The 13,572-nt window shown below is 40.9% G+C and overlaps 1 protein-coding gene across 3 annotated transcripts in view; it reads left to right on the top strand.

The window, feature by feature from the left end:
- The window catches only part of LOC132873180 (seizure 6-like protein), an 81,817-nt gene that overhangs the window by 22,729 nt on the left and 45,516 nt on the right, over positions 1-13,572 (top strand). For all 3 annotated transcript variants that reach the window (XM_060908490.1, XM_060908489.1, XM_060908491.1), the window contains 4 exons: positions 1,399-1,538; positions 2,175-2,370; positions 4,787-4,972; positions 10,884-11,055. In XM_060908490.1, the coding sequence (XP_060764473.1) occupies positions 1,399-1,538; positions 2,175-2,370; positions 4,787-4,972; positions 10,884-11,055 (694 nt within the window). The remainder of the gene's footprint in view (positions 1-1,398; positions 1,539-2,174; positions 2,371-4,786; positions 4,973-10,883; positions 11,056-13,572) is intronic.

Raw genomic sequence — 13,572 nt, 5'->3', positions numbered from 1 at the left:
TGCCTCATTTTCATCGATAACCCATCGCAAAGCATTGCGAGCTGTAGTGTGACCATAGCTTAATGAGGCGGATGTGATGTCGGATGCAACCCAGCAATTGTACTCTACTACGAGTAAAAATTAGCTTCAATGTGAAAAAAATTTTGCGGCCCACTAGATGGTGCCCAGTGGCTGAGAAACACTGGATTAGAGTGCAATCACAATGCATGCTTATAGTGACTCTCTATACACATAGACTTTGCGAAGTATACGCCCCATACCTAGTGTCTTACGTTACCAAGCCGTTCCTGTATTGTTTGTCAAGAACTCTGATCCTTGACTTTGTTTTCTGTTTTCTCGACCTTGCATTGTATTACCTCTGATATTCTGTTTGTGCCTTACTCAACCATTGCCCATTCCATGACCCTGCCTTTGTCTTACGTTTCTGAACTGTTTGCCTGCCCATTTTTAAATAAACACTCTTCCTGCAATTACATTTGCCATCTGCCTTTATATGACATTTGTGAATAATGATATTATTTGTTTGAAGCAAATCTGAGATGGTTAGTTTGAAGGCCTTCAGTGATTGACCCTAATAGGCTAAAGTAACTGATTCTGTTTGCTGAATGTCACAGTTGCCTGTTCAGTGACTAGTTCAACATGGTTTTCCATTTGCATTTCTTGTTCTCTATTATTCTTATTCTTTCTTATTATTCTTGTTCTTGAGCTTATTCTAATGCTGTATTATTAAAGGAATACTCCGGGGTGAAATGCTTTCTAGGTCTATTTTCGCATTATTGGGAGTGCATACGTTGAGTTGCTACCACAATCACGTCAATCGGATGTGTTTTGAGAAAATTCATTTTTTGCGATTTCAACCGGAAAGCGCTAACGCGGCAGTGCACAGGGCATGTCTTTATGCACGTGCATTTCCAGCGGGATGGGCTCTGCACTCAGCACTTGACTTTTACGGACTGTCCCCTGAAGATGGCGTCTGTAGAAGACCAACTTCAGGTAAGGTCACTGGCTTTGTATTTACTCTTCTATACACTCTGTCCGTGCACTTGCAGAGCTAGGGACACTTCATTTTGTTTGTAGGAACTCTCTACTCACTTCCACAGAACTGTCATGTTGTTTTTAGCTTTGCAATGGTTTTAAAACTAGCGTTTTGTATTGGCAAAAAGACATGCCCCGCGCACTGCCGTGTTAGTGCTTTCCGGTTGAAATCGCAAAAAACGAATTTTCTCAAAACACATCCGATTGATGTGATTGTGGTAACAACTCAATGTATGCACTCCCAATAATGCGAAAATAGACCTAGAAAGCATTTCACTCCGGAGTATTCCTTTAATACTCCTGTACTATTTCACATTTTTACTGTTTGTATTTTAATGTACAATAATCTCCATCTCTTCTCAGCTGCATCAAGCTGTACGACCAATTTCTCAGACCCCGAGGGCTACATTGATGTGTCAGATGATCTGCCTCTTCCAGATGGCGCGTTCCTGCAGTGCACTTACATAGTGACTGTGTATACGGGTTATGGGGTGGAACTACAGGCATGCTTGATTTTCCTGATCATCATTTTTCTTTTTTTCTTTTTTTTTGTGTGTGTGTGTCTAATAAGCTTGAAGCTGCAGGTTTTTTCTTTCTAATCACTAATTCTAATATATACTGAACATTAGTTTGTCATGAACATTGTTTTTCATGTTTACCCAGGAAACATATGGAAGGCTTTTGCTGTGGTAATGGAAAAGTCTGATTCATTATTGCATTCATTTTCTATGCCACTTATCACCTATGTCAGCTCTATAGCCTGTCCATCCATCCACCTATCCATTTTTTTTATAGTGCAACCATTTTCCATACTGCAACCATTTTCTGCACATACGATCCACAATGGATAAGTGGTATGGATGTTTCTTGGCAATATGACACTGAACTACTGAAATTGAGAAGAATGTGAGCTCAAATGGCCAAGCTTGGCAGTGCAGGCCTCAAATTACTGTTCACACATGCATTCTGCATCACAATGATTTCCTCAAGAGCCACTGCACACAAACAGATGTTAATGATCTCTAATCAGAAACAGAAGATGTTAATGATTATAATAAGAGTAAGGAATACAGAACGAATAAAAGGAATTAAGGAATACACAACACCGAACACTACAGAATACATTTTTGTCATCATAGGTCAAAAGTGTTAACCTATCAGAAGGCGAGCAGCTGTCGATCAGAGGGGTAAATAAGGATGGCACTTTGCTGGAACTTGCCAATCAAACGCTGCTGGTGGAGGGTCAGGTGATCCGCAGCCCAACCAATACTATGTCTGTATTTTACCGCTCTTCATCTGAGGGCAGCGTGGGAACATTCCAGCTTCATTACCAGTGTGAGTAAACAATGCAATGTCCTGAAGTGTTGTTCAACTTCCATTACCGCCTCTTAACTGTGTAATTTCCCAATCTATTATTTTAATTTGCTGCTGTGTGTGATATAATTGAACAATTTACCAGTGTTCTCTTTTGTGAAAATTTACTTTTAATTAGTACCAATGCTAATTTTTATTGACATTTTTTGCTGTGTTAACGGGGTCATGCTTACTTGAGATGTGTTGGAACTATGCTGGAAGATGCATATAGATGTAAACTCCATTGGTATGAAGGAATAAACCCCTTTTTAATCCTTTGATCATATATTAAACATATCCTTTAAACATATCCTTTAACATATTTTTAAAAAGTTTTTATTCCTTTTTATCATTTTAAAATGCCATATATAACCCCGATTCCAAAAAAGTTGGGACAAAGTACAAACTGTAAATAAAAACGGAATGCAATAATTTACAAATCTCAAAAACTGATATTGTATTCACAATAGAACATGGACAACATATCAAATGTCGAAAGTGAGACATTTTGAAATTTCATGCCAAATATTGGCTCGTTTGAAATTTCATGAGAGCAACACATCTCAAAAAAGTTGGGACGGGGCAATAAGAGGCTGGAAAAGTTAAAGGTACGAAAAAGGAACAGCTGGAGGACCAAATTGCAACTCATTAGGTCAATTGGCAATAGGTCATTAACATGACTGGGTATAAAAAGAGCATCTTGGAGAGGCAGCGGCTCTCAGAAGTGAAGATGGGAAGAGGATCACCAATCCCCCTAATTCTGCGCCGACAAATAGTGGAGCAATATCAGAAAGGAGTTCGACAGTGTAAAATTGCAAAGGGATTGAACATATCATCATCTACAGTGCATAATATCATCAAAAGATTCAGAGAACCTGGAAGAATCTCTGTGCGTAAGGGTCAAGGCCGGAAAACCATACTGGGTGCCCGTGATCTTCGGGCCCTTAGACGGCACTGCATCACATACAGGCATGCTTCTGTATTGGAAATCACAAAATGGGCTCAGGAATATTTCCAGAGAACATTATCTGTGAACACAATTCACCGTACCATCCGCCGTTGCCAGCTAAAACTCTATAGTTCAAAGAAGAAGCTGTATCTAAACATGATCCAGAAGCGCAGATGTCTTCTCTGGGCCAAGGCTCATTTAAAATGGACTGTGGCAAAGTGGAAAACTGTTCTGTGGTCAGACGAATCAAAATTTGAAGTTCTTTATGGAACTCAGGGACGCCGTGTCATTCGGACTAAAGAGGAGAAGGACGACCCAAGTTGTTATCAGCGCTCAGTTCAGAAGCCTGCATCTCTGATGGTCTGGGGTTGCATTAGTGCGTGTGGCATGGGCAGCTTACACATCTGGAAAGACACCATCAATGCTGAAAGGTATATCCAGGTTCTAGAGCAACATATGCTCCCATCCAGACAACGTCTCTTTCAGGGAAGACCTTGCATTTTCCAACATGACAATGCCAAACCACATACTGCATCAATTACAGCATCATGGCTGCGTAGAAGAAGGGTCCGGGTACTGAACTGGCCAGCCTGCAGTCCAGATCTTTCACCCATAGAAAACATTTGGCGCATCATAAAATGGAAGATACGACAAAAAAGACCTAAGACAGTTGAGCAACTAGAATCCTACATTAGACAAGAATGGGTTAACATTCCTATCCCTAAACTTGAGCAACTTGTCTCCTCAGTCCCCAGATGTTTGCAGACTGTTGTAAAGAGAAAAGGGGATGTCTCACAGTGGTAAACATGGCCTTGTCCCAACTTTTTTGAGATGTGTTGTTGTCATGAAATTTAAAATCACCTAATTTTTCTCTTTAAATGATACATTTTCTCACTTTAAACATTTGACATGTCGTCTATGATCTATTCTGAATAAAATATGGAATTTTGAAACTTCCACATCATTGCATTCCGTTTTTATTTACAATTTGTACTTTGTCCCAACTTTTTTTGGAATCGGGGTTGTATGTATGTGTGTGTGTGTGTGTGTGTGTGTGTGTGTGTGTGTGTATAATATATATATATATATATATATATATATATATATATATATATATATATATATATATATATATATATGCATATGTATGTGTACTTCCTCTCAACTTTTAGCAATATGAAATAGTTTTGTATCATTTTTATTGCATTATTTATATTATATTTCATTTAATTTAATGTATTTATAAGGACAGCACACATTAATCAACATTTCTGTAAATATGCCAGTGTTAGCCAGCAGGCTAATTTTCAACTGTAGTCCTTTGGCAAGATGTTTTGATAACTATTGGTTGACCATTGAAATATTTTTCATCTTATTAAATTAAAGTGGGAACATGAGGTTTAATGTCCTTTTTCTAAAGTATGCAGTATTCAATTCCTTCTTGGCTAGTGTTCCATCTCAGCTGCCCTTTGCCGCGACGACCTCGTTTTGGGGAGATATCAGTTTTGGATTTGCGCCCAGGAGGTAAAGCACATTTCTCCTGCCACATGGGCTACCATCTGCAGGGTGCAATGGTGGTGACCTGCCTCAATGCCTCTCTGCCTGCCTGGAACCAGAGTGAACCCAGCTGTAGAGGTGAGAAAGAGCCCAAAAGCCATACACAGACATATAAAATGGTTTTAGAAACATTAATAATGACAACAGTATTTTTATTTGTCTAGTATTTTTTTCAGACACAAGGAAAAAGTTAGAACATTACTACTACTACTGCTCAAACTCATCTCCTCTCATTATCTCTAGCCGCTTTATCCTGTTCTACAGGGTCGCAGGCAAGCTGGAGCCTATCCCACCTGACTATGGGTGAAAGGCAGGGTACACCCTGGACAAGTCGCCAGGTCATCACAGGGCTGACACGTAGACACAGACAACCATTCACACTCACATTCACACCTACACTGTAAAAAAAAAAAAATCCGTTGTTTTTACGGAAAAATACTGGCAGCTGTGCTTGCCAGAATAATCCTACAGTGAAATGTAAACAACATTACAGAATAACTTGTACATTTCACTGGGATTCCATGTACAATTAATGATAACTAAATGTAAATTTTACAGGTATTCAATGTACAATAATCAATACATAACTGTTAATTTTACGGATATTCATTGTACAATAAACAATGATTGCATGAATGAATTGCGAGTGTTCTCGATTATTGGTTTTTGTGGCTCCAAAATGATGGTTACAAGCAATGATCTACTAGACAGATATTTTATTTGATTTAGAGTTTTACGAAATGTGCCGGAGAGCCTCTACTGACATTTTTAAATTTTTTTAACAGGGCAATGATGTAATTTTAACTATCACATTCTGTTTTAGTATTACAGTTTGTCTGTGTTTAAACTACAACAATTTGTAAATTCTACAAAAAAATATGATCAATTCAACATATTCTTACTGTTAAATTAACAGTGGTATTTGGTTAGGAGTTTTACAGTATATTGATGTAAATTACACACTGCTTCATTGTTTTTGTATTTACAGTTTTTTTTATGTCATGATTTTACATAAATTCACTGTTAATTCTACGGACATTTTTTACAGTGTACAGTCAATTTAGAGTCACCAGTTAATCTAACCTGCATGTCTTTGGACTGTGGGGGAAACCGGAGCACCCGGAGGAAACCCACATGGACAACATGCAAACTCCACACAGAAAGGCCCTCACCAGCCACGGGGCTCGAACCCGGACCGTCTTGCTGTGAGGCGACAGCGCTAACCACTACACCACCGTGTTGCACTGCTCAAGCTACTACTACAAATAATAACAGTAGTAGTAGTAGTTCAATTTAGTTTTATTTGTATAGTGTTTTTAATAATGGACATTGCGAACACACACACACACACACGACCCCAATTCCTAAAAAGTTGGGACGCTGTAAACCGTAAATAAAATTCTCAGTAAATAAATAATAACAGAATTTGATCATTTGCAAATCATGGAAACCTGATATTTCATTGAAAGTAGTATAAAAACAACATATCAAATGTTGAAACTGAGAAATTTTGTTTTTTGAAAAATATATGCTCATTTTGAATTTCATGTCAGTAACACGTCTCAAAAAAATTAGGACAGGGTCATATTTACCACTGTGTTGCATCACCTCTACTTTTAACAACACTCTGTAAACATTGGGGAACTGAGGAGACCAATTGCTGTAGTTGTGAAAGATAAATGTTGTCCCATTCTTGCCTGATATACAGTTTCAGTTGCTCAACAGCTTGAGGTCTCCTTTGTCATATTTTGTGCTTCATAATGTGCCAAATGTTTTAAATGGGAGACAGGTCTGGACTGCAGGCAGGCCAGTTTAGCACTTGGACTCTTTTACTGCAGAGCCATGCAGCTTTAATAGGTGCAGAAAGCGGTTTGGCATTGTCTTGCTGAAAGAAGGAAGGCCTTCCCTGAAAAAGATTTTGCCTGGATGGCAGCATATTGCTCTGAAATATGTATATATCATTCAGCATTAAGTCAAGTGCGTGTTGATAGGAGCAGATTTCAATGGACATGTTGGCGAGGGAAACAGAGGAGATGATGATGTGATGGGCAGATATGGTGTAAGAGAGAGAAATGTGGAAGGGCAAATGGTGGTTGATTTTTCAAAGAGGATGAATTTGGCAATAGTCAATACATACTTCGAGAAGAAAGAGCAGCACAGGGTGATGTTTAAGAGTGGAGGAAGATCTACACAGGTGGACTACATACTCTGCAGAAGGGGTAACCTGAAGGAGATTGGAGACAGTAAAGTGATGGCAGAGGAGAGTGTAGCTAGACAACATCAAGTGGTCGTGTGCAGGATGAGCTTGAAAGTGAAAAAGAGGAAGCGTGAAATAGTGGAGCCGAAGATTAAGTGGTGGAAACTAAAAGAGGTTGAGCATCAGAAGGAGTTTAGGGAAGAAATGAGACAAGCATTGAGTAGTCATGGAAGTCTGCCAGAAGATTGGAATACTTCTGCTGTACTAGTAAGAGAGGCAGCAAGGAAAGTGCTAGGGTGGTCATCGGGAAGGAGGAAGGAAGACAAGGAGACATGGTGGTGGAACAAAGAAGTGCAGGAAATTATAAAAGAGAACAGGCTAGCAAAGAAGAATTGGGATGATCAGAGAGACGAGGAAAGCAGGTGGTTGGTTATACAGAGAGACGAGACAGAAGACAAAAAGAGCGGTAGCAAAAGCAGATGCATACCAGGAGTTGTACGAAAGACTGGAGACCAAAGAAGGAGAGAAAGACCTGTACAGACTAGCTAGGCAGAGAAACAGGGAAGCAAGGGATGTACAGCAGGTAAGAGTGATGAAAGATGGAAATGGAAATGTGCTGACAAACAAAGAGAGTGTATTAAGAAGGTGGAAAGAATACTTTGAGGATTTATTAAATGAGGAGAATCCAAGAGAGAAAAGGTCAGATTCATTGGAGACAGCAAATCAGGAAGCAGAGTTGGTTAGTAAGGATAAGGTGAGGTTAGCCATGAAAAGAATGAAGACTGGGAAAGCAGTCGGACCAGATGGTATCCCGATTGAGGCTTGGAGATGTTTGGGTGAGACGGCTGTGGAGTTCCTAACGAGATTGTTTAATAAGGTCCTAGAGAATGAGAAAATGCCAAATGAATGGAGAGTGTGCTCGTCCCAATATACACATAATAAGGGAGATGTACAGAGCTACAGTAATTACAGAGGAATACAATTGATGAGCCACACCATGACGCTATGGGAAAGGGTATTGGAGGCGAGACTGAGAAGAGAGGTAGCAATCTGTGAACAGCAGTACGGGTTTATGCCAAGGAAGAGCACGTCGGATGCAATTTTTGCTTTAAGAATGTTAATGGAGAAGTACAGAGAAGGCCAGAGAAAGCTACATTGTGTGTTTGTAGACCTGAGAAGGCATACGATAGAGTGCCAAGAGATGAGTTATGGTATTGTATGAGAAAGAGTGGAGTGAATGAGAAGTATAGTAGAGTGGTGCAAGACATGTATGAGAACAGTAAAACAGCAGTGAGGTGTGCAGTTGGAATGACTGAATGGTTCAAGGTGAAGGTGGGACTCCATCAAGGATCTGCTTTGAGTCCTTTTTTGTTTGCCATAGTGATGGATAGCTTGACGGACGAAGTGAGGCAAGAGTCACCATGGAACATGATGTTTGCGGATGATATTGTGATATGTGGTGAAAGTAGAAAGGAGGTTGAGTTGGGTTTGGAGAGATGGAGGTATGCATTGGAACGAAGAGGAATGAAGGTGAGCAGTAGCAAAACAGAATACATGTACATCAATGAGAATGGGGATGAGAGTGTAGTGAAGATGCAAGGAGTAGACGTAAAGAAAGTTGGTGAATTCAAGTACCTGGGGTCAACTGTGCAGGAAAATGGGGGCTGCGATAGTGAGGTGAGAAAGAGAGAGAGTACAGGCAGGGTAGAGCAGTTGGAGAAGGATTTCGGGAGTCATTTGTGATAGGAAAGTCCCAGCAAAAGTGAAAGGTAAGATGTACCGGTATAAGACAGTAGTGAGAGCAGCTGTGATGTATGGATTGGAAACCGTACCCTTAACGAAGAGACAGGAGGCAAAGTTGGCGGTGGCGGAGTTGAGGATGTTAAGGTTTGCGATGGGAGTGACAAGGTAGGTGTGGTAGAGAAGGATGCGGAAGACAGGGAGCAATGGAGACGAAAGATCCGCTGTAGCGACCCCTAATCGGGAGCAGCCAAAAGAAGAAGAAGACGACACAACAATCACAGGGTGCCTTCAATTACTGCAGCTCAAATTAGTCGGATTTTGCATGTTTATTATAAAGCTGATTGCTTGGCCTCCACTTCTGAAGTTCTGATGTTTGGCGTATGATAAACATAAGCAGACTACTTTGAGTTGCAGTCTTGACAGAAATGTGGCATAACTGCTAAAACCAAAACCTTCTGAGTTGGCCACCAACAAGATGAAGGATATCTCCGTGTCTGTGATGCTTCAGAAAGTGGGAATCTGTAATCCTTCTGAGATAGAATGATTCAGAGGGTTATAAGAGGAGCTGACAGGAATAGCTGTAACCACTGAGAGATGAGAAGGGCTGCAAGCTTTGAGAAATAGAAGAGCTATAAACCTTCAGATACAGAATGGCTGTGAGCTGTGAGAGATGCGAAGGAGCTGAGAGCATTGAGAAATGGGAAGTACTGTGAGCTTTGAGAAACTGAAGGGGTACAGTTATTAAGGGATAGAAGGGATGAAAGCATGGAGATTAAGAAGCTTCGAAGTAGGACTGAGATGGGTGAATGGAGGCTGAGGTTAACAGTGAGAAGGAAGAAAGGTTGTTTGGCAGAAGGGTGCTTTGTGATGAAGACAGATATTGCTGAGATGTGTCCGAGAGGATAGTGCCAAACGTAGGTGAAGAACGTGAGTAGAGGATACCTAGAGAAATTAAGGCAAGGGAGAGAAAATACAGAGATGTGTATCGGCAGTGGAATATGATTTGGACTACTTCATTGAACTGTCATATTGTGGGCTTCCCAGGAAGGCCACATAATTATCTTGTGGAAACACTGATGGTTCTTGCATAGAAATTTTTGCAAGATGTAATTTTTTTTGTCTTTTCTTCTTACATCTTATTTGATAGTTCAAATCAATTTGCTCAACATGGATGTTGCCCCCTCAAAACAGTGGCACCTTTGACACGACTATGAATGGTAAACAGGGTTAAAAGGGCAATTTTTGCAATGCAGACTAGCACAAGATGTGCATTTTTTTTCTGTGATGCTCGTAGTAAAAGCATTCATACCTATCCAAGGTCCTATCCAAGTCTGCTTCTCCTTCACTGATCACAACAGCTCTGTTATTGCCATCATGAAACTTGAAACAGGAAGTAATCTGACAAGTTGAACCAATCCATGTTGCTCAGCATGCGGTACCAAGACTGAACAGCATTCACACCTGTTGTGGACTGCAACTTTGGTTTGGTGGAAGTGAGCCCCAGACCACAATGGTTCTCTGGACCAGCCTTTCTCAACCAGGGTGCCGCGGCACCCTGGGGTGCCGTCTGGCTTCATTAGGGGTGACGTCAAAAAATTATATATTCTAACATTGAAATAAATAAAATGAATTAAAATTCCAAAAAACGATAGTTACACGAATGCAGATCATTGCCGCCTCATGCATCATCAAAATTTGTCTCACGGCCCCCTTTCCCATGTCACAACGTCACTGCCGGGGTCAGCGTATGGTCAGCGTGACTGCGTATATTTTATATGGGGGTACCTTGAGAATTTGCATACTTCTGAACGGTGCCGTGACTGAAAAAAGGTTGAGAAACGCTGCTCTGGACCACTCCTAAGCTTGAAAATTTATTTCACACTTCACTTAATGTAACAAACTTTCCAGAAAAAATACACAAGTGTGAAAAAGACTTTATAAGCTTCTCTGAAGAGGTGCATTTTAATGTCAGCTTTGACAGATATGAGGCCCAGATATCTTGAGGAGGTGAAATCAAAATATAATATGCATAAATATCTCCCTGTCCAGCTCTCTGTGGAGGTACAGTAAAAAATGCCACTGTGGGCAGAGTGCTGTCACCATCACCTCACCTGAGTCCCAACAGCACTCTGGACCACAATTGCTCCTGGTCCTTAGAAGCTCCCAGTGGCCAGCGACTACATCTCCATCTGGAGCGGATGGTCCTGGGTCCAACAGACCGGTGAGTGTGTGGGTCCATGTTCCTGTTTATATGTATGTCCCATAGATAATATTTATATTGCCTCTAGAAAGTATTCAACCGCTAGTAATTATTTCTGTTTTTGCTGTGTTGCAGCATCAGATTTAAGTAGATAAGAGTGGGACTTTTTTTTGGTCCTTTTGAAGTGACTCTTAACAAGAAAAAAATTCTGAACACTGTCCTTCTTAGTGCATTGTCCTTAATTATGGCTTTGGGTTATATCAAATATGCCTCCTTGATCTTTCGATTACGTTCATTATGTCTTATATTAAATATAGTTAGTTTTTTTTTTCTTTTTTATCAGACATCTAGTTTTTGGGTTTGTTTACCTGACATGTTTTGACGTACGACTGTCGTCTTCCTCAGAGTGTCACTGGATGTTATTGGTGACGCATCTTTTATCAGCTGATGTTTCTGAAGGCGTGGCCTTCCTGTCTGGTTTGACAGGTCGGTCCCGCCTTATACTGTCTGTTCGTCCCCTGCAAGATAGCACTCCAGGTATGGGAGAGCATGTATGCTCCCTCATCCCAGTTGATGGTCCTCGGGCTTCGCTTACGGATCTCCATGGCCTCCCTGATCCAGCGCTGATGTTTACTGGATCAGGGAGGCCATGGAGATCCGTAAGCGAAGCCCGAGGACCATCAACCAGGATGAGGGAGCATACATGCTCTCCCATACCTGGAGTGCCATCTTGCAGGGGACGAACAGACAGTATAAGGCGGGACCGACCTGTCAAACCAGACAGGAAGGCCACGCCTTCATAAACATCAGCTGATAAAAGATGCGTCACCAATAACATCCGGTGACACTCTGAGGAAGACGACAGTCGTACGTCGAAACATGTCAGGTAAACAAACCCAAAAACTAGATGTCTGATAAAAAAGAAAAAAAAAACTAACTATATGCCTCCTTGAGTTTTGCACATTTTGATTTTGGCATTTTCTCCCATTCCCCAGTACAAATTGTCTCCAGCTCTCCCAAATTAGTTGGATAATGTTGGTGGAACGTTGTAGTTTTTGCCCTGTTTTTTGGGTCATTGTCCTGTTGGAACATAAATTTTCACCCTGGACAGATTTCTGACTGAATGGAACTGGTTCTACTCAACAATTTGCTTGTATTTAGCTCCATCCCTTTTGCTCTTGATGGCAACAAGATTTCTAGGAGCTCCTACTGAACAGTAACCCCACAGCATGATTGGACCAGGGGCAGATCCAGGAAATGGGAAGGGGGGCATCAACCCAGTAAGGCCAGGGGTCCGGGGGCCACCAGAGGGCCCCAGAAGCTCTGCAGTTTTTAAATGCCCGGAGATGCATTTTGAGCTGTCAGAGACATGTTGTAAATGAAATCTTTTAAAGAAAATTACCATATCAAAAATGTTTTAAAAGTAGGAGCTTTCAAAACCATTTGATTACTCACTGAAAATGGTATTGTCAGAGTTGCAGGTATATGTGTAGAACATAATTACAACTGATATATGGTAATATTTATGAAAGTTGCATTGTCATATAATGCATTACCACATGACACACTACAGTGTAGTACACTAACCACAAAACACCTTATATCAATAAATTATTGCTTTTTTCGCAACTGCAATCTGGGCTCCTGCTCAGGACATTCAATGTACATACAAGACAGTAAATATACCCAGGGAAACTGAGGTAATATAAGTGGCCACATAAGACAGAGCTTAATACTGAGATAACTATAAACAAAGACTGCAAGAGTTGCATGTCTATAATACAGAGTCAGTAACTGCAATCTGAGCTCCTCTGTCTAATAGACTGAGATAACGATACAATGATTGTGTGAGTTGCATGTGAACAAGTCCTATAGTCTTAGGCCCTGTCCACACGGCAACGGATTCAGGTGAATCTGATAAAATTATTTATCGTTTCGGCCTGGCGTTCACACGGCACCGGCGTTTTGGGTGCCCCAAAACGAAATCTTTTGAGAACGGGTTCCAGAGTGGAAAAATCTGGCAACGGCGCCGTTGCAAAGTCGTCTGGATGAGTAGAACGGATTTGTTTACGATGACATCACAAGCACATGACAATCCTGCCAGCAAAAATAGGGGAAAAAAGGAGTGATTTCACCTCTTCAGATGTTGGTTTAAGCCTGACAATACATTCCTCAAAAAGGGCGTAGAAGAACAAAGTAATCCATCAACGTGTAGCATTCAATTTATTCCGGACCATTAAAGAATTCTGGAGGATCTCAGAATGTTGGCGTACCGGCTTCCATCTACCCCGGTTCATTCCTCTTTCTGCGTCTCCATTCAAAAAACGAGCACGTGATTTAAAGGGACTATAGCCATAGGACAGGGAGTGAGAAGGTGTGCGCGTGTGACAGTGACAGGGAAGAACCTAGGCTCATGCTCGCCCTGAATTTCTCTTAAAGTGAAGGCAGAAGAACGTTCAGCGCCTGGCCAGGCTTTCTATGTATTAATTTACATAGACGTTTTAATATGAAATATAAATAAGTCTCTCATCTCATTAT

This window comes from Neoarius graeffei, chromosome 25 (assembly GCF_027579695.1).
Source record: "Neoarius graeffei isolate fNeoGra1 chromosome 25, fNeoGra1.pri, whole genome shotgun sequence".
In the NCBI taxonomy this organism is placed as follows: Eukaryota; Metazoa; Chordata; class Actinopteri; order Siluriformes; family Ariidae; genus Neoarius; species Neoarius graeffei.
Note: the sequence above shows the minus strand (reverse complement) of the source record. Positions and strands in the feature narration are given on the sequence as shown.